The 24,385-nt window shown below is 42.1% G+C and overlaps 1 protein-coding gene across 2 annotated transcripts in view; it reads right to left on the bottom strand.

Annotated features, from left to right (window-relative positions):
• ANKRD42 (ankyrin repeat domain 42) overlaps positions 1 to 14,545 on the bottom strand; it is a 53,064-nt gene extending 38,519 nt beyond the window's left edge. For both annotated transcript variants that reach the window (XM_030200100.1, XM_030200101.1), the window contains exons 1-2: positions 14,461 to 14,545; positions 7,765 to 7,928 (exon numbers count right to left, since the gene is read on the bottom strand). In XM_030200100.1, coding sequence (XP_030055960.1) covers positions 7,765 to 7,928; positions 14,461 to 14,488 — 192 coding nt within the window. In that variant the 5' untranslated portion in view covers positions 14,489 to 14,545. The remainder of the gene's footprint in view (positions 1 to 7,764; positions 7,929 to 14,460) is intronic.
• Between the last annotated feature and the right edge of the window lie 9,840 nt (positions 14,546 to 24,385).

Raw genomic sequence — 24,385 nt, 5'->3', positions numbered from 1 at the left:
TCTCTCTCTTACCTTTAAAGTTGAGTAACAGAGCCAGCTCACTACACTGATCCCTGTTCCCAAGAGCTGCTCCTTAAATCAATTCTCTCCCACTTTATCCATGTACTTCCATCTGTCAGGCCAGCTGCTTGGTTTGATTGTCTTGTGCAACAACGAACAAGGGAAAGAGAAAGGGAAAGGGGATGCCATTTGATATACTGCCTTTCTGTGGTTACAATCAAAGTGGTTTACATATTATATACAGGTAATGTTTTCCTCCCCAGGAGCATTAAGCCAATGTACACAGAGAGATGCAACGTCCAGCTAAAATATGCCATCCCTTATACAAATCCCCCCACCCTACAGCACCAAGGACTTTTAAAAATAAAACACCCTCTTTTTTTATGGCGAAGCGCCTCACCCTATGAAGTCATGCACAATAAAATCCTAAGCAGAATTTACTTCAATCTGGAGGCGGTCGGGAGTTTAGGAGGCATCATGCCTCTGCTCAATGTCTCTAGAAAACATAAGAAGGCTCACCAATGAAAACAGGTCGAAGAATGGCTCAGGGGGCAAAACGCTTATACTGTATACCGATCAGAGGTGGACGCTAAGTGGCAAGCATATTTTTAATTATAGAAATACATACTTACGATTATCCACATGGAAACATGATGGCAGAAGGGCCAAAAGGCCCATCCAGTCTGCCCTTCCTCAGCAACCACTAACTCCTCCTTTTCCTAAGGGACCCCACGTGCCTGTCCCACGTTTTCTTAAATTCTGACACAGTCCTCATCTCCACAGCCTCCACCGGGAGGCCATTCCATGCTTCCACCACCCATTCTGTGAAAGAGTATTTCCATAGATTCCTCCTAAGCCTGTTTCCTCTGTCTTCATCCTATGCCCTCTCATTCCAGAGTTTTCCTTCATTTGAAAATAGCTCACCTCCTGTACATTAACAACACTGAGGTATTTAAACGTCTCTATCATATCCCCTCTCTCCTGCCTCTCTTCCAGCGTACACATGTTGAGATTTATAAGCCTGTCCCTACACATTTTATGGCAGAGAATTCTTAACAATTTTATAGCCGCCCTGTGGACCGGCTTCATCCTGTTTATATCTTTCTGTAGGTGTGGTCTCCAGAATTGCACGCAGTACTCCAAACGGGGTCTTACCAGAGGCTTATACAAAGACCTCTTTTTTCCTGCTGGTCATCCCTCTCCTTATGAACCCAAGCATCCTTCTGGCTTTGACCATCTCCTTTTAAAAACATATTAACATAGTAAATGACCTGTATGGTCCATCCAGTCTGCCCAACAAGATAAACTCATTTTTGGCCACCTTAAGGTAATCAGACACAATCACCCCCAAGTCCCATTCTTCTTTTGTACACAGAAGCACTTCATCATGTGTCTAAAAACAAAACTGGTCGTGAAGTGGTTGAAGCCTTTGAAAAGGCTGCACGCCTAAAATATACAAACGGACAAGAGTAAAGAGTTTTTAAATAAATTTATACAGACGTTAATGAAAAGAAAAGGAATCTGCCATTTTGTGACCAACAACGATGTAAAAGCAGCCATGGTAGAGAGGTTTAACCACACACTAAAGTCTAAAATATGGGGGTACTTCACATCACGCTATGTAGATGTATTGCAGGTCATGCTACAGAACCATAAGGGATAGACCTATGAATGTGATGCCTCTGAACTCTCTGCAGGTCTGGAAAATGATCTATAGAGGGAATGCTAAACTAGACATGGCCATGAAACAAACATTTTGCAAAAGGCAATCACGTATGACTGTCAAAAACAAAAGGCACTTTTCAAAAGGGGTACGAACAGACGTGGACCAATGAGATATTTTTAATAACGGATGTGTTAAACAGGGGGCAGAAGCCTATTTACAAGATACAGGATTACGACAGGGAAGCCGTGGAAGGTTCTTTTTACCTCGAAGAACTATCAAAAATCAATCCTGACACAGACAGGGTCTACTGTATTGAAAAAATTTTAGAAGTAAAAGGAAGGAATTGGAGCAAAAAAATGTCTAGTGAAATGTAGAGGCTGGCCTGAGAAATGTTTTTAATTTCAAATATTCTTTATTAAAGTTTTATAAGTAACAATACAAACGAATAAAACAATGGCAACAGTATTTGGTACATAAAAAATGGTGTACTGATCATACCTAGAAGGAATACAGTTAAAGATTAAGCCTGTTGACTTGTATTGTAAACATAAGCTTTAATATCTTTAAGCTTATGTTTACAATACAAGTCAACAGGGTTTCCAAACTTTAAGGAAATGAGGAATGTTATTCGACTTCTCCGCAATTTTAGCTTCATATCTCTCTATATAAAAGGCAACACCAACGTTCTATGAAGCCTCCAGCCGGCAGTGTGAAGGGGGCGAGATATCCGGTTTCCCTATGAGTGTCTGCCCTGCCCTCTCTGTAACACAGTCAGTGAAGGAAAACAGCAGAGCACGAAATCAAATCGCTGGCTCTGAAACAGTGAAGGACTCAGAGGGGGGAGGGGAGAGAGGCCAGAGGGCAGGGACACACACACTCCCACATGCACACAGAAGAAAACATTGCTAGCCCCCGTTTCATTTACATCAGAAACGGGGCTTTTTTACTAGTTTATAAATAATACAAACAGTATTTCACCAAAAAGCAAAAGAAACTTTTGGAATTATCTTTCCATTCTGATAATATTATTTTAAGGGCTTAGACATAGGAATATCAAATCATTTCTTTTCTGTTGGTGATAGATAATGCTGACAAACAAGTGATCTGAAAATAATTGTACGAAAGTCTAACTTGATCTGTAAATGAAGTAGTGTAGAAATTCTATCCCAAACTAGAGTCCAAAATAATTGTAAGTTTGGACAGGGATAGAGCATGTGATCAAGAGTACCTATTGTGGAGTTACAGGACCAGCATAGATTAGAAGTATTATTACTTAACTAGTAAAAAAAGGCCCATTTCTGTTTGAAAGGAAACGGGCGCTAGCAAGGTTTTCCTCTGAGTGTGTATGTTTGAGAGAGTGTATGTGAGAGTGACTGTGTGAGAGAGGCTTCTGTTCCTGCTGCTGTGCATTCCCCGTGTTGCGCTGATTCGCTGCTCCCTGTATCGTGGCTCCGCCCCTCTCCCTTCTACTGGCCAATCTGGTGTGGGTTGTGTGACATCACTATTATCTACTCCAACATGATCCACGGTTCCAGGAATGTTGGAGGTGAGAATTATTATATAGGATCTAGTTAGGCAGACTGGGGTCCAAGTAGGTCTGTGCGTAACACTCCGTTGACAGAGCTGCGTTATACATTGTTGCATTTTGTAAGCTTTAAGGTCTTTTTCAAGATCATAATTTCCATTTTTCCGGTTGCATTTTTTTGATCTTACACAATACAGAGACTCCTGTGGCCGAAACACAGATCTGTGTCGAATCTGTAATAAAGTTTCTTATACTTGATCCAGCTGTCCCAGTCTCTAGAGTCACTGGTCCACTTCCCACTCTCCGTTTCAGTTTACTGATTTTTTGGAGTCATCTTTGGTACTTGTGACTCAGAGAACCACCTTAATAGCAACTTCTGTTTTAGAAACAGACCAAACTTTGGTTTTGAAATCTTGTTTTCGTGCAATAGATGAGAAGGTTTTTTGGGTCAAAGATAAGAATATTTCCGGATTTGTCGAGAGATACCCAGAAACAACGTCAAAAAACAAGAACACGAGCGTTGCGACCAAAGTTATTATTGAGATTTTCTTGTCTGTGTGTTATATTTTTTCAAAATAAGTCATATATATTCTTGATTCCAAATGATACCAGAACCAACTATTACTGGTCCCTTTAACTCGATTATTTTTAATCATATTATCATCATTGATCGTTATATCTTAACCTGCTCTCAATTATATGTTATGTATTATCGTTCTACTGTCCCTACTTACCTGAATTCTTACACATTAATCAGTAACATTATGCTGAACCTCTTACTCTGTTAATAGTGATGCTTTTATAACATAATGTAAGCCACATTGAGCCTGCAAATAGGTGGGAAAATGTGGGGTACAAATGCAGCAAATAAATAAATTAAATAAATAAATAAATATTCTTTGATCCCAAACAACTGATAGAATTTATTTTCTAGAAAAGAGGAAAGATTCAAGTAGCTGTTCCATAATCCACCGAGGTCGGCTAGAATATGCTTGAGATGGCTGTGCTCTTTTAGTTTTTGATTAATATTTCTATTGTGTGTGTGTGTGTAAGTAATCTTAGATCTTTATATTGTGGTTGAATATTTTTATTTCCTCTTATTTCTTTTTTTACTTCAATGTACTTTGCTTAATCTCTACTAATCACAATGTAGTAATTGTGATTTGTAATATTTGAAATTGTAAAATAAAATATAAAAAAATACCAAATCATTGACGATGACCAGATTTACTTGATGGCGCAGAAACAACAGATCATCATTAAACGTCACCGGCAGCGAATCCATGAAATGTATCAACGGGTACCGATTTAACAATTCTTCATACATAGGTTGCCAACAGGTGTCTTCGGGAAAAAAGGAAGGGGAGTGTTTGAGAGGGCAGAGATGATCTCGCACAGCACAGTGTAAAACAGCGTGTTTGTTGATCTCTGTGTTGAAAGCTGAGAGGAGACTCGCTTGTAAAATCATTACTTTTGTTTTAAAAGTCTAAAATGTCTTTTTTTTTTTTTTTTGCAGTGCCTATAGTTTCTTGTGAAAGTTATCTTAAAACAGCTTTGTGTCTGATTATTTTCTGAAAAAAGGAAGGTGAACAGACTTCTGCCTGATGCCGTGTGTTGTGAAATAATAGAGAGCTGAAAAAACAAGCAGGGGAGGAGGGAGTGAACAGAATTAAAAAACAAAGAAATGGTCTACGGGACAGGGATAAACAAACTCGATCCAGCTTAAAATAAACATGCTTTAGAGCTTAAAATTATTTGAGTTATGAGTTAAGGATATCAGTAATTAGGGTGTAAATAAAATAGGCAAAATAAAAGAGTTCCAATATAAAATTGTGTCTGGTGTAGTTTAGGAGTCAGATCGTTATGGGGCAGTGGCATACCAAGGGGGGGAGGCGGTGGGGGCGGTCCGCCCCGGGTGCACGCCGCTGGGGGGTGCCGCAGCGCGTGCCTGCTGTGCGAGTTCACTAACTTCTCTCGTTCGCTGCAGCTCCCTCTGCCCCGGAACAGGTTACTTCCTGTTCCAGGGCAGAGGGAGCTGCAGCGAATGAGCAAAGTTAGTAAACTCGCAGCAAGCGCGCACTGCGGCACCCCCCCAGCGGCATGCACCAGGGGGGGCTCTTTCGCGGGAGGGGGTCCTCGCTGCATCGGGGGGGGGGGGGCGCTGCACCCGGGGGGCAGGGCGCCGCCCCGGGTGTCCGCATCCCTAGGAACGCCACTGTTATGAGGGATCCATTTTGTACGCTTTTTTGAACAAGTAAGTCTTCAGTAGTTTCCAGAAGGTCATCAAGTCGCGTGTTTTTCAAATAGTGGTTGGTAATTCATTCCATCGTTGTGTACAGATGTGTGAAAAGCTAGATGTATGTATTGATTTGTATTTAAGTCCTCCGCAATTGGATGTATTGATTTGTATTTAAATCCTCTGCAATTGGGATAATAGAGGTTTAAGAAAGTACGTGATGAACTTTTGTTGTTTCTCTCTGGTAGATCTACCGTGTTTCCCCGAAAATAGGACATCCTCCGAAAGTAAGACCTAGTAGAGGTCTTGCTGCAATTTGAAAATATAAGGCCTCCCCTGAAAATAAGACCTAGCAGGGGAGGCCTTATTTTTCGGGGAAACATCGGGGTCACCCCCCCCCCCACCCGAGATCGCCGGCTCCCCCCCTCGATTGGCGGCTCCCCCCCGCCCTCAATCGCTCCCAGAACTAACCTCTTAAACGCTTCCTTTCACCTTTGCACTCGCTGCAAGCAGCAGGGCTGGCCACTCCTTCCTTCCGTGTCCCGCCCTCGCCTGATGTTACGTTACGTCAGGCGAGGGCGGGACACGGAAGGAAGGAGTGGCCTGCCCTGCTGCTTGCGGCGAGTGCGAAGATGAATGGTGAAAGGAAGCGTTTAAGAGGTTAGATGGGGGGGGGGGCCACCCGATGTTTCCCTGAAAAATAAGGCCTCCCCTAAAAATAAGACCTAGCAGGTCTTGGGGAGCAAAATTTAATATAAGACAGTGTCTTATTTTAAGGGAAACACGGTATAAGGTCTGACATGTAAGATGGGGAATCTCCATAAATAACTAAGGTGCATATTTTGAATGTAACTCGATCCTTTAGTGGAAGCCAGTGTAATTTTTCTCTAAGGGGTTTAGCACTATAGTATTTCGTCTTTCCGAATATCAGTCTGGCTGCGGTGTTCTGGGCAGTCTGGAGTTTCTTAATGGTTTGAGCTTTGCATCCCGCATATAAGGAATTGCAGTAATCCAAATGGCTCAACACCAGTGATTGCAATAGTTTGCGGAATGTTTGTCTTGGGAAGAAAGGTTTTATTCTTCTAAGCCTCCACATTGCATAAAACATTTTATTCATAATTTATAGAGGGGCCCTTTACAAAGGTGTGTTAGTCGCTACGTGCATACAGCGCACGCCTAAATGAGTCTACCATCAGGCTACCGTGCCCCCGTGGTGGTAATTTTAGATTTGGCGCATGCCCGTAACACCTGGATGATTTATTTATTTATTTCCTCCCAGACATGTCGTTTCTGGCGGTATTCAGCAGCTAGCAAGCGCCAACCAGTCACCACGCATGTAGCATGTGAACCCTTACCGCTAGTTCAATAGGTGGCATTAAGGGCTCAACTCAGTTTTGGACATGCGCCGGTTTCAGTTTTACAGCATGCCCTCTTCCCATTCCATTAAAAAAGCCCTTTTTTGCAGACGCAGTAAAAACTGGCCCCGTGTGCGCCCAATTCATGCTCCTACACTACCGCAGGCCATTTGTTTTTTACCACAGCTTAGTAAAAATACCCCAGAGTGATGTATGTCTGGAACAAGCAGCTAAACACTGTTCTCCTTGTGACTCTGGGCAAGTCACTTAACCCTCCCTTGCCCCTGGTACAAAATAAGTACCTGAATATATGTAAACCGCTTAGAATGTAGTTGCAAAATCCTCAGAAAGGCTGTATATCAAGTTCCATTTCCCTTTCCCTATTTGAGATTCTACATGGAAAGTTGCTACTATTTGAGATTCTACGCGGAATGTTGCTATTCCACTAGCAACATTCCATGTAGAAGCCTGCCCTTGCAGATCAGCAACACGGCTGTGCAAGCTTCTGTTTCTGTGAGTCTGACGTCCTGCACGTATGTGCATACCCTCCATTGCCCCTGGTACAAAATAAGAACCTGAATATATGTAAACCGCTTTGAATGTAGTTGCAAAAACCTCAAAAAGGCAGTATATGTAGTTCCATTTCCCTTTCCCTATCAAAGAGCCTGTATTTCATTATCCGCTGGTTGTCAGGCTTCAGACAAAATGAAAGAGGGAGAGAGATACCAAAAATGGGCCCAAAAAGAGTTGTTAAGAAAAATCTAAGTTGCACAACAGCTGTACAAGTTATATATTTACATTTCCATGCATTTTCCAGTCTAAACTGCCACTGCTAATTGTTTTAAAACACTTTTGCAGTCAATGCTGTTGCCAGTTTCATGTGCTTTCCAATACTGGCCCACCAATGTTTTCTTCTGGAAGTTTATTTAAATAATACCATGGAAAAACATTATGTCACAGAAATAAGAGGCAGTTCTCTTACCTCTAGACTTCCAGAATGCGCAGCCCAGTGTAATGGTGTGAATTTATGAACCGGATCAACCTCATTAATACTGGCTCCGCTTTTGACCATCGCTGCTAGTTGTTCTGTATCCCCTGCTTTCACCGCCTCTTGTACAGTCCCAAAATTTCTCTTTCTCTTGACAACTAGGAAAAACAGACATGTGCTTTCGATGAAAGTCTACTTTCATAAAGTGCCCTCATTCGGCCTATTTTCCACGGCTACTGCTGCCATATAGTGTAGTGTAAAGTAAAGCGCTGGTGGGGACACTTTATTTTATTAGTAAACTAGTAAAAAAAGGCCCATGTCTGACACAAATGAAACGGGCGCTAGCAAGGTTTTCCTCGGAGTGTGTATGTTTCAGAGAGTGTGAGAGAGAGAGTGAGTCTGGGTGCAAGTGTGTCTGTGAGAGAGTGTGTGTGTGAGAGAGAGAGTGAGTCTGGGTGCAAGTGTGTCTGTGAGAGAGAGAGTGTGTGTGTGTGAGCATGAGGGTGTGTGCAAGTGTGTATGTGAGACACAGTGGGAGAGAGAGAGAGAGTGTGTTTCATACAGATACAGTGTGTGCGAGAGAGAGAGTGTGTGTGTGACACAGACTCTCTGTGAGACTGAGACCAAGACAATGTATGAGTGACTGTGTGACACATAGAGAGTGAATGTGATACAGTGGGAGACATAGAGTGTGTGAGAGACAGTGTGTGAGAGTGAGAGACAGAAAGACATTGACTGTGTGAGAGAGAGAGTATGTGTGTGACAGAGATACCTCCCCCCCCCTCTCTGGTGTCAGGCCCCCCCTCCCTCCCTCTCTCTGGTGTCAGGCCCCCCCTCTCTCTGGTGTCTGAGCGTTACTGTGCAGGACGCTGAGCTCTGGCTGTGCTTCAAGGAACTGACCAATCCTATTTAATAGAATGCACCTCCAACATTCTGAAGCCGTGAAACCTCGTGTGGTTGGTCACCTCTGCTTGTGACGAACTCGGAAGTACGGGATGTCAATTCAGGAAATGGATACAGGAATGCCTCAGCCATGCAGTCAGCTTCAGAATGTTGGAGGTGTGTTTTATTATATAGGATTCTGCTCTTTTTCCAGCCTAACATATGCACAAAGAGGGTCTTTTACTAAGGCGCGCTCACGTTTTTGGCGTGCGCTAAATGTTAGAGACGCCGATGTATTCCTATGGGTGTCTCTAATGCTTAGCGCACCCACAATTTTAGCACGCGCTAAAAACTTGAGCGCGCCTTAGTAAAAGACACCCTAAATAAGTTATGTGGAGTGTAGTTGAATTTCACCACTCGGTACATCTTCTGCTAGCCCTGCCTCCAGGATGACACATAACTTTCATGTAAATAATTCATGACCCTGGGTTACACTTAAACAAATAACAAGCTTGAATGTGGTTGGCATGGTGCCAGCCATATAAGAGTTTTTTTCTTGTTTGTTTTTTTATATTTATTTATTGCATTTTCAATACTTAAACAGCATACATCTGTCAAGTGAAATACAGCCAATTTTACAAATAAAAGTAAGTAACTACATTTAACCAAAATTTATATGGCTTTCTTAGACCCCAAACTAAAGGGGGGGGCTTAGGAATTAGTGAAGATTATAAGGTATATATAACTAAATTATGGTGCCTATTTCTCATTCTTCTACTTCTTTAACTGTTTTGAATCGAGAAAGGACTTCAGCTGTTCAGGTATATAAAAAACATATTTTATCTGACGTAACCTTACTATACATTTACAGGGATAGGCTAACAAAAAAGTTCCTCCTATTTCTATTGTTCTTGTTTTCATATAAAGAAAAACTTTCCTCCTCTGTTGAGTTGTTTTAGTGACATCAGGGTACAACCAGATTTTTTCACCTCCAAAATTGGAGTTAGCAGATTTAAAGTAAAGTCTCATAATTGAGTTCAGGTCTTGCTCAAAAACAAAGGAGACAATCATTGTGGCTCTTTCAGTAACATTATCCTAAGATTGCTGATATATTGTCCACATCAATATCAACATTTTCTGCGTCTTTTCTCTCTTCTTCTACTCTTTTAGGCTTGTTAGGTAAATTTTATTTATTGGAGGTATAGCTTCTTGTGGAACCATATAAGAGTTTTTTAAAAATATTTTAGATTATGGGGCCCTTTACCAAGCTGCAGTAGGCCTACCGCATGCTAAAAAAGCACTACCGTGGGAGGCACGCCTGCACTACCTGCGCTAATCAAGTAGCGCAGACAAGTACTTGATTAACGTGGGAGTAGCGCAGGAGCCCTTACCACCTCCTAAATAGCTGGCAGTAAGAGCTCCCAGCAGTAATGCCCACACGCTCATGGGGAAATTAGCACAAGGCCATTTAAAAAAACCCAAGAATTCAGACATTTTACTGCCATGCTAAAAATGGCAGCAGCGTGCGGGAAACCCACAGGCTGACAGCAGCGCCGGACACTTTTTTCACATGGCTTAGTAAAAAGATCCCTTTAAGAAGCTCATTTTCAAAGCACATAGACTTACAAAGTTACATATGTTACTATGGTATAGACCTCTATCATATCTCCCCTCAGCTGTCTTATCTACAAGCTGAAGAGCCCTAGAGCCACTTTAACCTATTCTCATAGGGAAGTAGAGGAGTGGCCTAGTGGTTAGGGTGGTGGACTTTGGTCCTGGGGAACTGAGGAACTGAGTTTGATTCCCACTTCAGGCACAGGCAGCTCCTTGTGACTCTGGGCAAGTCACTTAACCCTCCATTGCCCCATGTAAGCCGCATTGAGCCTGCCATGAGTGGGAAAGCGCAGGGTACAAATGTAACAAAAATAAAAGAGATACTATTGGAGATTCTACATGGAATGTTGCTACTATTGGAGATTCTACCTAGAATGTTGCTACTATTGGAGATTCTACATGGAATGTTGCTATTCCACTAGCAACATTCCATGTAAAAGGCTGCGCAGGCTTCTGTTTCTGTGAGTCTGACGTCCTGCACGTATGTGCAGGACGTCAGACTCACAGAAGCAGAAGCCTGCGCGGCCACATTGGTGTGACTCTGGGCAAGTCACTTAACCCTCCATTGCCCCATGTAAGCTGCATTGAGCCTGCCATGAGTGGGAAAGCGCAGGGTACAAATGTAACAAAAATAAAATAGATACTATTGGAGATTCTACATGGAATGTTGCTACTATTGGAGATTCTACATGGAATGTTAATGTTGCTATTCCACTAGCAACATTCCATGTAGAAGGCTGCGCAGGCTTCTGTTTCTGTGAGTCTGACGTCCTGCACATACGTGCAGGACGTCAGACTCACAGAAGCAGAAGCCTGCGCGGCCACATTGGTGTGACTCTGGGCAAGTCACTTAACCCTCCATTGCCCCATGTAAGCCACATTGAGCCTGCCATGAGTGGGAAAGCGCGGGGTACAAATGTAACAAAAAAAAAAAGTCGTCCCATCCCCTTCTCTGTACCTGCTCTTATTCCACTATATCTTTTTTGAGATGCGGTGACCAGAATTGCACACAATATTCGAGGTGCAGTTGCACCGTGGAGCAATACAAAAGCATTACAACATCCTCATTTTTGGTTTTCCATTCCTTTCCTAATTATACCTAACATTCTATTTGCTTTCTTAGCCGCCACAGCACTCTGAGCTAAGGGTTTCAATGTATCATCAACAATGACACCTAGATCCCTTTTCTGGTCAGTGGCTCCTAATGTGGAACCTTGCATCACGTAGCTATAGTTCGGGTTCCTCTTTCCCACATGCATCACTTTGCACTTGCTCACATTAAACGTCATCTGCCATTTGGATGCCCAGTCTTGTAAGGTCCTCTTGTAATTTTTCACAATCCTCTTGTGATTTAACAACTTTGAATAACTTTGTGTTGTCAGCAAATTTAATTACCTCACTAGTTACTCCCATCTCTAGACCATTTATAAATATGTTAAAAAGCAACAGTCCCAGCACAGACTCCTGGGGAACCCCACTATCTACTTTTCTCCACTGAGAATACTGATCATTTAACCCTACTCTCTGTTTTCTATCTTTTAACCAGTTTTTACTCCACAATACGGCACTTCCTCTTATTCCATTACTCTCCAATTTCTTCTGGAGTCTTTCATGAGGCACTTTGTCAAATGCCTTTTGAAAATCCACATACACAATATCGACCGACTCACCTTTATCCATATGTTTTTTCACCCCTTCAAAGAAATTGTTAATATGGATTGGAACTTGAGTATCCACTGGAATGGTGGTAAGCCAGGTTACAGGACTTTGGTCAGCAGAGAAGCCTTGACTAGGCCTGATAACCCACTAATGGCATAACAATTGAGAACCTGCAAATGCAGGACTATATGATGAAGTCTTAATAAAACCTGAAACTAATTACAAATTGAATATAGCATATATGATGATAGAATAATAGATAAAAATGGTTTGTAAAATCAAGCTTGTATTTCTATAAGATGGCACACAGGTCATAAGATTATATAAAAATAGATTGTGAAACTGGTATACTAGTATTAAGACAGTTTGGAAACAATAAAAAAATAAAAATAAGATGTTCAGGGTAACGGAAATGGTACAAGGTTTTGAAATAGCAAGAGCAAGAGATGTTTACCGGAAAAGACAGTTGGGTGCAGATGGACACCTGGGCGGAAAAGAAATGTTTCAAAATAACTAGAACAGGAAAGAGTTGGTACAAGATGGTACAAAGAGTACAAATCAACATCTGCCGGAAAAGGGAAAAAAATTGGTACAGAGGTATTGGCCAATAAGATGAAAAAAATAGGTACTGCCATAAGCATCTATTGAGATCCATGCCTATAAAAGAGCAAACATTCAGACAGAAAAGTTAGAAGCTTCTTCAACACTTGACCGACAGCAGAGCTCTGTGCATTTGAACCTAGATGTATGTATTAAGCTGAAGACTTTATCTTGGTAAGAATAAACAAGATCTTATTCCTGAAAACTATCTTTGTCTTTATTCCTTCATACTGTATTACATGTGCTCTTTTCTTATTATCTGCTACACACAAATAAGGCACACTCACTGAATCACAAAGAGTAGATTAAAAACATATATATATATGTGGGAACATAAATGGCCCAGGATACACCTAGATCCAGAAAGGCAGCAAGCAGTGGTTATGGGAATTAGTTTCGAATTGAGGCTACTAATGCCTCCCCAGAACAGACCCCCCTGGGATTGGAGGGAAACTGTAAAGAACCTTTTGGATGAACTTAAGACTCCCCCATGTGGAAGAGTCCAGAAGGGGTTAAAAAGAGGAGCATTTAAACAAAATGTAATAGACTGGTGAGGCAAGATTTCCCTTCACTTGTTGGCTTTGTCTGATTAATCCATGCTTTTGAATATGCTCTGTAATTTTGTTCTTTATAATAGTCTCTACCATTTTGCCTGGCACCGACATCAGGCTCACCGGTCTATAATTTCCCGGATCACCTCTGGAACCTTTAAAAAAAATGGTGTTACACTGGTCACCATCCAATCTTCCAGGACCATGCTTGATTTTAAAGATAAATTATATATTTATAATAGTTCTGCAAGTTAGTTTTTCAATTCTTTCAGTACTCTGAGATGAATACCATCTGTTTCAAGCGATTTGCTAATCTTCAATTTGTCAAATTGCGCCATTACGTCTTCCATGTTTATAGAGATTTCATTCAGTTTCTCCGACTCGTCAGATTTGAATACCATTTCTGGTACCAATATCTCTCCCAAATCTTCCTTGGTGAAGACTGAAGCAAAGAATTCATTTCATCTCTCCGCTATGGTTTTGTCTTCCTTGAGTGCCCCTTTTACCTCTCAGTCATCTAGTAGTCCAGCCGATTTTTTGCTGGCTTCTTGCTTTTAATATACCTAAATATTTTTTACCTCCAACACAATCTTTTTTTTTTCAATCCCTCTTTGCCTTCCTTATCAATGCTTTGCATTTGACTCGCCATTGCTTATGCTGTTTCTTATTATTTTCAGTTGGATCCTTCTTCCATTTTCTGAAGGATTTTCTTTTAGCTCTAATAGCTTACTTCACCTCACTTTTTAATCATGCCGGCAGCTGTCATTTGGTCTTCCTTCCTCCTTTTTTAATACATGGAATATATTTGGCCATGGCTTCCAGGGTGGTATTTTTGAACAGCATTCACGCCTTTTTAACGTGGATTTCCTGTGTGTACTTACTGCAAAGCCGATATCAAATCTGACCATATTATGATCAGTGTTATCAAGCTGCCCCAGCACCATTGCCTCCTGAATTTCTTTCTGGGTAGGTAGGATTGCTTGAATTTTATAGTGATTGTTTTCACCTATTCTCCATAACATTTTGCAGTTGGTTCTCAGACCTGATAGATATTTATTTATTTAGTTCATTTATACCCCGCCTTTTGCCACAGTTTTGCAGCCCCAAAGCGGCTTACAATGAACTAATTAGATAATTTACAATGAGAGTTGAGAAGGTAGAAGGAACCAAACTATCTAGATAACGACCTGGATAAACAAAGTAAGACCAGAAAACTTGCTGTTCTATCTTCTTCTGGTTAGCTATGTGAACAGCAGTTTGAATATCATCAATTCACCAGATAACTGCTCTGTATTGGCCATTCAACAACACTTTCCATTTGGAGAATAACTGTGAATAATAATTTAAATATTACAACCGCATTTTCATCCTCCTGGTTACTTACCAGCAGGGAGGACACCAGCAGCGGGCATTTTATTTCTTGGAAACAAATGAAAAAATAAATAAATAAACGAAAGCCCATATGCATAACCTGGAACCGTGCCCTAACAGGTCGCCGATCACCAGTCCCATCAGCGGCGTCCTGCGGCGTTGTCGCTATGGCAACGAAACAACTTCCTGTCCTTACGTCATTTCCGCTGCTTTGGCAGCCTCGCTTTGAGCCGGAGCGGCGATGGCGGGCGCCATTTTTGCTGCTCCAGCAGCGGCATAGAAGGGCGGGCGGTGGCCGGAGTAGTCTCCGTCCTTTATAATGATTCATTCTCTCTTTGGGGTAGTAGGAATTCGAAAGAGGAATATTTAAAAAAAATAATAATAAGTTTTGGAGCTGATGGGGGGATAACGCTCCTTCTCTACGCATTGAGAATTCGGGTAGCCGATAATAGAGTGGAAGCAGCAGCAGGTCCGCTGAGCTGTTAGTGTTCTAGCTTATCTTGTGTACGTGTTACGTAGCATCAGCTTTTTGTGGCGATGCCGGTTGTTAAAGTGTTTCTAAAGCATCTAATTCGAACAGGTAAGATAGGCAGGGTCCAACTATAAATTGCTTTCCTTGCGCTCCTCTTCTGGCTTCCGCCGTGCAAGTGGGGGAGGGGGAGTTAGGGAGGAAGTGGGGGCTGGGCAGAGTTCCAGATTGGAAAAGGAAGCGCGGCTTGTGGGAGGGAGGAAGTCAAACAGGAGTGTCGTAGAAAACGGCAGGAAGAGGACCTAGAATGTATTTGAATCGTATCTTAGCGGCTCTTCCTGGACGGCAGAGTGGGCAGAACTGAGATTTGACCCAGGCTGGAGGGAGGGGGAGTTTTCCAGATTTCCAAGCTCCGTTGTGAATAGTTCACAATTAGAACAGCATTTGCGTTATTTCATGTTTAGTGAATAAAATACTAGTGGCATCTCTCGCTCCAAATGTTAGGAAGAAACAGCCCCCCGTTTTTTCTCCCAGTATGCTTTTGCTTTAATAAATTGTCAAGTTTAGTGCATCTTCTTAAATTGAGTAGCATAGCTTAATTTGAACAAGGCAGTTATTTTCTTAGTTTCATTAAGCTTGCTTTCACCAGGGAAAATGATGCCTCTTAGTTGTGACCGTTTAGCTGCCCTGTCACTGTGTTGCAATGCTCAGATCCATGATGCATGTGTTCTGTGCTAGAAAAAAAGCAGCTAAAGCCCTTTGTCAAAAGACATTTGCAGAGCCTGGGCTAGCAGGCAGCAGAGGACTGTAAGATGGGTGCTGGCAGCCAGAGCCAGCTGGCCAACCCTAAGCAGCAGTTTTACTGTGTGTGTTATACAGTATATAAGAAATAAATGAAATTAAGTGTAAATATAGTTACAGAAACTACTAGAGGGTGCTGTGGCAGCAAGATTAGCAGAAATCAATGGAGGGAGAGGTTTGGGGGACACTGGTCAACACACTGCCAATTCTGACAAGCAGCACAGTAGATGAAGTTCTGTGCCAGAGCTCTGTACTGCTAGAGAATACTGTCAACCTTCCCACTGATATGTTACAGGGAAAGAAGTCTGCTTTTATCTGTACATTGTTTGGCTTTATAGCCTTCTCAACTTGGTTTTCGGAGTGGCTGTAATAGCTGGTTTTTACCTATGCCGGGTTTGCTTTCCAGATCCAACTTAAGTTCATTTGTTGCAAAAGGCTGGGAATATAGTAGAAGCAGGATTTTATGTGCACTTCAGTGCTAATGAAGATGTTAAATCCGGATGCTAAGAAATGCACAGAAGACGATGAACTGTTTTCTCATGGATGGGTGATATGAGGCAAAATAAAAATCTCATTCTGCTAGGGCTAGCAGTAGTAGCATATTGTGTTAAATTCTGGTCACTTCATCTCAGAAAAGATATAGTGGAATTAGAAAAGGTACAGAGAAGGGTGACGAAAATGATAAAGGGGATGGGACGACTTTCCTATGAGGAAAGGTTAAAACATCTAGGGCTCTTCAGCTTGGAGAAAAGATGACTGAGGAGAGATATGATAGAGGTCTATAAAATAATTAGTGGAGTGGAACGGGTAGATGTGAATCATTTTACCTTTTTCCAAAATTACTAGGACTAGGGGGCACGCAATAAAGCTACAAAGCAGTAAATTTAATATGAATCAGAGAAAAATTTTCTTCACTCAATGTGTAATTACCATTCGTTGCCAGAGAATGTGGTAAAGGCAGTTAGCTTGGGGCTTAAATAAGGTCTGGATGGCCTCCTAAAGGAAAAGCCCATAGACCATTATTAAATTGACTTGGGGAAAATCCACTGCTTATTTCTAGGATGAGCAGCATAAAATGTGTTGAACCTTTTTGGGATCTCATCTGGTATTTGTGGCCTGGATTGGCCACTGTTGGAAGCAGGATGCTGGGCTTGATGGACCTTTGGTCTGTCCCAGTGTGGCAATACTTATGTACTTGTTCTTCTTTGTGTGAGCATGAAGAATCCGCAATTTATTTTCTTGATTTGAAGAAAAGAATGGGTTAGGAAAAATATAAACAGGAGATGAAGAACTGAGGTGATCACTTTGTCAAATGCAGAATTAAAGGGGAGGTGCTGTAAGGAAAAATAAAACACTTGATTGCAGACATTTAAATGACATCACACAATAGTAATTGTACACAGATACACATCATACATGTGCTTGGAATTCAGCAGCCGATTCAGTATTGTGTGTCCATTTCTGCAAACGCGCACCTGTGTGCAATAGTATCTATGGTGATCAGCCTGCTGTCTTGTTTGATTTTTGCATGTTCAGATTATTCCTATATTCACTATTTTGGTTGTTTGAGCCAAAAATGTTATTTTTATGCATAATGAGATAAGGTCCTATGCTTCACCACATGGCTCTAATGCACATTGTACTGGTGGTAGGGAAATCCCTACTACTATACCTGAATTTAACTCATTTGGGGGCTCATTTTCAAAGCACTTAGACTTATAAAGTTCCATAGTTTATTTTGCAACTTTGTAAGTCTAAGTGCTTTGAAAATATGACAGTTGACGTACTAATGAAAAATCATGAGCGAAATCATAATAACTGAATTTGACAGCTTTCTTAAATTGCATAGCACTGCATTGAATACAGTAGCCATTATTTGTGAACTGTTTAAAAAAAAGTTCTGTTTTAGGGGAGTTAGTGCATTGAGTTTCATCTTGTTATGAACAGAAAAAACATTTAAAAGAAATGGGATCCAAGATCGAAATGCTAACTAGTTAATTGTCTGGTGCTGTGTATATGTCTAGAGCTAAGGAATTGTGCTTGATAGCACATTTACAGAAATCCATTGTATATTTATATTGATGCTTAGCCATTTTTATTTCAGAGCATACTTTCAAGTTTGCTTGATATTTGTGGCATACCAAATCATATTTTGCTATGTCGTCGTATTTTCTGTACCCTTTAGTCACTGGCAGCTGGTTACTTGACTGTGAGAATACCAGAAAATGTAGGCGTTGATATTCAGCATGCTTTTAGCAAACAGGAGAGTCTCCTGTCTGTTTAAAGCACACTGGGCAGGCCAGCTGCCAATATTCACTGTCATTTAATCAGGCACTACTGCTGAGTATCAGCGCTGACCACCATAACACTGTCTGGTTAGTGACGGGACGCTCTTGAGGGCAGAATCAGAGAGGAGCTGATGCACTGGCCATGTTTACTGCCAGCACCCCGCATAGCTACACAGGCAGGTAGAACTAAGTTTGTATGGTTTTATCATTGCCTGCTTAGTTATGCAGGTGCCAGTACTCAAAAAGCACTGACAGTTGCAGGCAGAATATTGGCTTGGCACTTAACTCATTTGGATGTCTTAGAAAGCTTTATATAAGAAAAATATCGGCATCATGTCAAGATCTTACTCCTGGAGGAATTCTGTGCAAAAATATTTTAAAATTCTGCATAGTTTATTTGTAGTCTATTTGTGCAGCATTCCCTCCTGCCATTTCCCTCCTCAGGGTTCAGAATCCTCAGTTCCCCCTCTCACTCCAGCTGCAGTTTTCTGTCCTAACTACCAGCAAGACCCTTAATTCTGTCTGCCCCCAAAGCTTTCTCCTGCATGCAGTACCCCCATCTCATTCTCCCCCCCCCCCCCCCCCCCCCCCCCCCACCACACACTCCTACCTCTTATTCTTCCTCCACCCAGGCACACACTCCAAAGTCTTTCCATTTCTCCTCCTGAGCTATCGTATCTCTCCCCCACCCTCCTCATGGCACACCCTCAAGCTTGATCTCTCCTCACACCAGTGGTGCACTCAGCTTGTTTTATTTTGTCCCCGCCCCTATGACACAATCTGTTTTCTCCTCGTCTCTCTCCTCCTCACCATTAGAGATCCTGTGGAAGAGAAGAGGGAAGTGAACTTCTTCACATCGAGTTACCTTGCTCTGCACCCACCCCCTCCATTTCCATGTCACACACTTGCTACCTTGCCCTGCCAGCATCAGCGGCTGGCTTCAATCTCTCTACCTCTGTCATGCAAAGACTGTGCAACAAGAAGAGAATGAAGTGAAGGACTGCCCGTTGGGCCAGTTCCTTCACCTCTGTCATCCTAGGCCTGATTATTTGAACCTTGTGGGCTTCCATACAACGCTTGCACATTTCAAATGAACTGTAGGTCTAAGGCACAGGTGAAGGAAGCAGGTTGGAATGCAACCCTTCACTTCCTCCTCCTGTCTGCAGGAGTGGGGGAGAGAGATTGAGGATGGTAGCTAGTGCCTGCGCAGAATTCTGTGTAGCTGGGGATTTCTGCACAAATTTTGTGTTCTGTATCATTTGCCCATTCCTTTGGATGTTCAATAACTGATGGTGAAGAGAAAAAAAAATCACCTTTACTCACATGAATAGATAAAATAACTAACATAGCCCCCTGTTTACTAAGCTGTGCGGCAATGCCAACACAGCCCATTCAAGGTGAATGGACTGTTGGCATTAACATGCAGCAGCTGCTAGCGTGGTTTAGTAACGGGGGGGGGGGGGGGGGGAGGATAATAGGCAGGAGAAGGAGTAAGTAGAACAGCACCACCCTGTGTAATCTCACTGACTGGTTGTGTGCAGCCTCTCTTTTTTTTAAACTACACAGCCTGTCCCTAGTAATCTGTAGCCCATTTAACACACAGCTCATCTTACCTTTGGTTAGCATTCCCCTTCTCTCTCAATCCTGTCCAGTACCAGTATCCTACTTTCCTTTCTAGGCTCAAGCAGTATCTCTTCCTCTCCCAGAACAGCATATCTCTGTCACCCCAACATACAGTCAGCATGCTCTTTTCTCTCTCTCTCCCTCTCCCTCTCCCCTCAAATATACACAGCAACATTTCTTTTACACACCCTCATTTGAAGACATTACTTTAAAAAAAATCGGTCCTCTCCTCTTTTCCTCACCTCCCAAACAGCTAGCATTTCCCTCTGTCTTCTATACCCATAGCCAGCGGCGTTTTGTTATTTGACATTTGATGTAACGCCCTTCTAGATGGGAACCAGATCAAAGCTGTTTACAAAACTTTTCCAACTATAAGTATAAACGTTATATAAGAATTGTTTTGTTAACGTTCATAAAGTTAGCAGTTGACACAAACTAGTCAGCTATACTGTAGACCTGGATTACTCCAGCCTTGCTATTACCCCTAAAAAGCTAGTCTAAAGAAATGGTTGCAATAATTTAAAAAAGAAAAAAAAAAAGGATTGAAAACACGTCTGGCTGAAGGTAATTTAGAAGAGAATTCCATAGCATAGGAGGAAAGAAGAAAAATGCTGATTCTCTTGTGGAATCTAGTTATTCTTCCCACTGCCTGTGCTAGATTAGTCTATTCTGAGAAAGTAGTTCCTTATTTGGGCAATACAGAATTAGTAACCTAGACAAGTAGTTTTGTAGTCCAGAGTAGAAAGCCTTACAAGCTAAAATTAACACCACCTATTTCACAATATGAGCAGGGTAGCCAGGGTGTTTCTTTCAATAATGGAGTCACGTGATGAAATCTCTTGACCCCTTTGATAGCTGTATTTTGTGAAGCAGGACTTTTAGACGCTGCCATTTGGGTATAGCCGTTTTGAAATCTACACACATTGGCACAACTTTTGCGTGCCAAAATGCTGATATCTAAAAGACCTCTACTGGGGATGTCTCTGTGAGGGGTCGTTGTGGAGGCATTGTCTCCCTCCCCTTCACCCCAAATGGCAGCATGCGTCTAAATATTATATGTTGCCCCCTCCCCCCACCATGAGCTTGTGTTGCTCCACTGCTCTGGGCCAAGGCTATGGCTTTTATTTACCTGGCTCGCTGGATCTCCATGCCTGTGTTCAGAGCCCTCTCCACTAGTCATTGTCACTGAGGGGCAGGGCCTGGCCTTGATGTGACATGCCAGAGCGTAGAGCCCTCTCCATTAGTCAGTGGTGCTGAGGGGCTGGGCCATGATGTGAGTTCAGAGCAGCACTGAACAATGGAAAGGGCTCCCAGCTCAGACATGTCATAGTCCCAGTCGCTGGAAGCTGTTTCCCCACTTGCACTACACCAGTGATTTCTACTTGGTTGCCAAGAGGGTAGCAGGCTGAACCCCCGCCCAGGTGCTCGGAGCCTATGACCTGCTCTCATGTCTTCCACACAACCCAGCAGACAGGAGCAGGGCAGAAGAGCTCAGCATTCTGCAGCGCACCAGGCAGGGGGGTGCTGTCACTGCACGTTCGCAGCGCTGACGCATGGAAAGACAGGTGAGGAGAACAATTCACTGCCATTTGGGCCCCACTGTGGTGCAACACAGTGTCAAAAGAGACACACTGGCCAACTGTATGTGCGCCCAGACAGTGGAGTCTAAATGGCAGCACCAAAAAGGTATCGCCCAAAAGTTGCATTCCCCGTATTTTGAACAGACTGCAAATGAGTGATGGTACATCTACGTAGTCCATTAAACAAAATTTCCATAATCAAGTTTGCTTGAAACTAATGGGTGGACTAATTTGTGCAGCGATGGTTGATCAAGATGTGGCCTAATTGGATAACGCAAAGGGAGTCAAAACAACCCTTAATGAACTGAAGAAATATGTGGCTCGGGTGACAACCTTGATTCAAAAGTGACCCCTAAGCTTTTTATAGATGTGCCAATGGCAAAGTGTGCCCTAGTAGTGTTGAGGTTATATTCAGAGTAGCAAAATCTCCTGAAATCTGAATTGGCTGAGATTTTGTAGGGTTCAGTTTTAATGGGTAAAGGGGCATGGACTTGATATAGCGCCTTTTTATGATGCAGCCAAAGCAGTTTACATATTCTATGCAGATGCTTTCTCTGTCCTTACTGGGCTCACAGTCTGTTTTTGTACCTGAGGCAATTACGTTAAGTCTGTCGTTGAAAGTAAAAAGACCTGCTGGTTTATAACCTGCCAAATTGTATGTTACCTGCAACGAAATGAGCTGTAATTCCCAAATCTTGTATTAGAAGTTCTAGTAGGCTAAGATACAATTAAACAGCAGTGGTGAAAGAACTGAGCACTGTTGTACTCCACAGAACAAAGATTGGAACGTAACTATGTGAGACGTTAGAATGAATGATTTATGAGAAATAATCCAAGCCAATAGTATACGTGGCCATAGATACCGATGCTCTTTAAATGAATAGTAATCCGTGGTTAACTAAGAAGCAGTGGACAAGTCTAGAGAGACTATAAGAGCTGCTTTATCCTTTTTCAAATGTTGCATGGATATCACTGAGCATTGATACCAATACAGTATCTGTACTACGTAATTTTCTAAACCCAGATTGATGTGGGTGCAAGAGACTTCTTTTATCAGTAAAATCCTTCAATTGTATAAATATTGCTGTTTCTACAAGTTTAGAAATAAAAGGTAAGTTGGAGATTAGTCTATAATGGTCAGGTAATGATGTGTCAAGAGAGCTTTTCCTCAAGATAGGTCTCACTACAGCTGTCTTCTATTGCTTATAAAAACACCTCTGTACTAAGACTGTTATTAATCATAGCTAAAATATAATGATGCAAAGAACAAAGAATGTATAAAGAAATTCGAAGATACAGAGTCAAACACAAAGTCAAATTGACCTGTTGTAGTAACTTTCTGAAAGCAGTATTGGGCAAAGTAATAAGGAGCTCATTTTCGAAGCATATGGATGTGTCAAATGCCGAAATGGATGTTCGTGTGCTTGAAATGTCCAAATCCTGATTTTGCAAGGGCAGAAGAGGGACATCCAATAGTGCAATATGTCCAACTAACCGGAGGATATGTTTTGGGCGGACAAAGGAGGGCCTAAAATCAGGACATCCAACAGCAATTAACAAACGGGAAGAAAAGTCCAAGTCTAAAAAGGACATAGACCTGGTTCAGTCATGAACCAGCTGCTGTGATTGAACAGCTGACCACAGGAGAGATTAAGGCATGACACCTCCTTAATCCCCTAGTGGTTGCTGACCCGCTCCACCCCAGAAAGGGGATACAAGGCTCTGGTAACTTCAGGTGTTGTGAGCATTCTTGGCAAAGCAGGAAGCAAGACTGAGGATTAGCCTAATGGTTAGTGCTGTGGACTTCACACCAAGGGATCCATGTTCAAATCCCACTTTAATTCTCATATTTTTATTGTGAGACCTCCAGAAGCAGAAAAATGCCTACTGTACCAAAATTAAGCCATCTGCAATCCTGAAGGTTATTGAAGTGATGTACATTGAGGTACAGTAGGTATTCTGTTCCTGGAAGGCTCACACTTATTACAAAAAAAAGGAGGGGATTTGAACCTGGGTCTCTTGATTTTAAAATTCCCTGCACTAGCCACGAGGCCGCCCCTCTTCTGCAGGGACATTCTTCTAAGAATGCTGCTAGACACATCCTTATGCCTGGAATAGGCTTCCTGAGCCATTACGTCTAGCTCCATCCCTGGCTGCCTTAAAATCCGGGCTAAAGGCCTACCTGTTTGATGCTGCTTTCGACTCCTGACTTGTCACTTTTATCTTATCCTTGTGTCCTTCTGTCTGTCCTTCCCTTATTGATCCTGTCTGTTTGTCCTGATTTAGATTGTAAGCTCTTTTGAGCAGGGACTGTCTTCATGTTCAATTGTAAAGTGCTACGTACGACTGGTAGCACTATAGAAGTGATTTATAGTAGTTTATAGTAGTAGACACACATCCTTGTCCTTGCTTTTTTTGCTCATAATATATTGGGACATTACAGTTCGTAAAGTGGCTGCTCATACTGGATGTCCTCACCAGATGGCTGGTCATCTCACATATTTTCAAAGGGGAAATCCTGATGTATTTCCTGTTTGAAATAATCATGAGATGGATGTCTGTTTTCAATGAGTTGGACATCTCAATGCATCCTTTTAAAAATGCCCATCTAAATGGGTTAAGACTAGATCTTCATCTCCAGTGTTCCAGTTATGAGGTGGAGAAGAGAAGGATCCACAGTGGAGGTAAAGGAATCCTGTAGGTTTGTGTTTGTTTCTTTGTGGGGGGGGGGGGGGTTAGCTTTCTCGGAAAAATAAAGAACAAGTTGATCTGCTGCCATTGAATTGCAGTTGGCCTCTAAATTGCTTGACCATTCTCTAGTAATTTGAAAAAACTATTTTAGCTGGGTAGTGACTTTTTAATTTGGGTAAAAGGACCTATTACTCAATTCTTTTAATAACTGTTAACATTTCTTGAGAAAAAAAAAAGCTTTGCAAAATCTGACATTTTCTTTCACCCTTCCTGGCTTAACTTTTTAACATGGTCAGTGCTCACCTGTCTTCCTCTTGATTCCCTTCTCCAACAGACTACCTATTTTTCTTATTTCTGATGGCTCTTGGTTTATGGGCACATGTTATCCACTGGCTCATTTTTCAACAAGAACAGCGATGGTAGCTCCTGTGCTGGCAGCAAGTGTGGGGCCAGCAGCTGCAGAAACTTCTAGCATGGCTTTCTCCA

The sequence above is a fragment of the Microcaecilia unicolor genome, chromosome 4, assembly GCF_901765095.1.
Source record: "Microcaecilia unicolor chromosome 4, aMicUni1.1, whole genome shotgun sequence".
Taxonomy (NCBI): Eukaryota; Metazoa; Chordata; class Amphibia; order Gymnophiona; family Siphonopidae; genus Microcaecilia; species Microcaecilia unicolor.
This window is presented reverse-complemented; position numbering and strand designations above follow the sequence as displayed.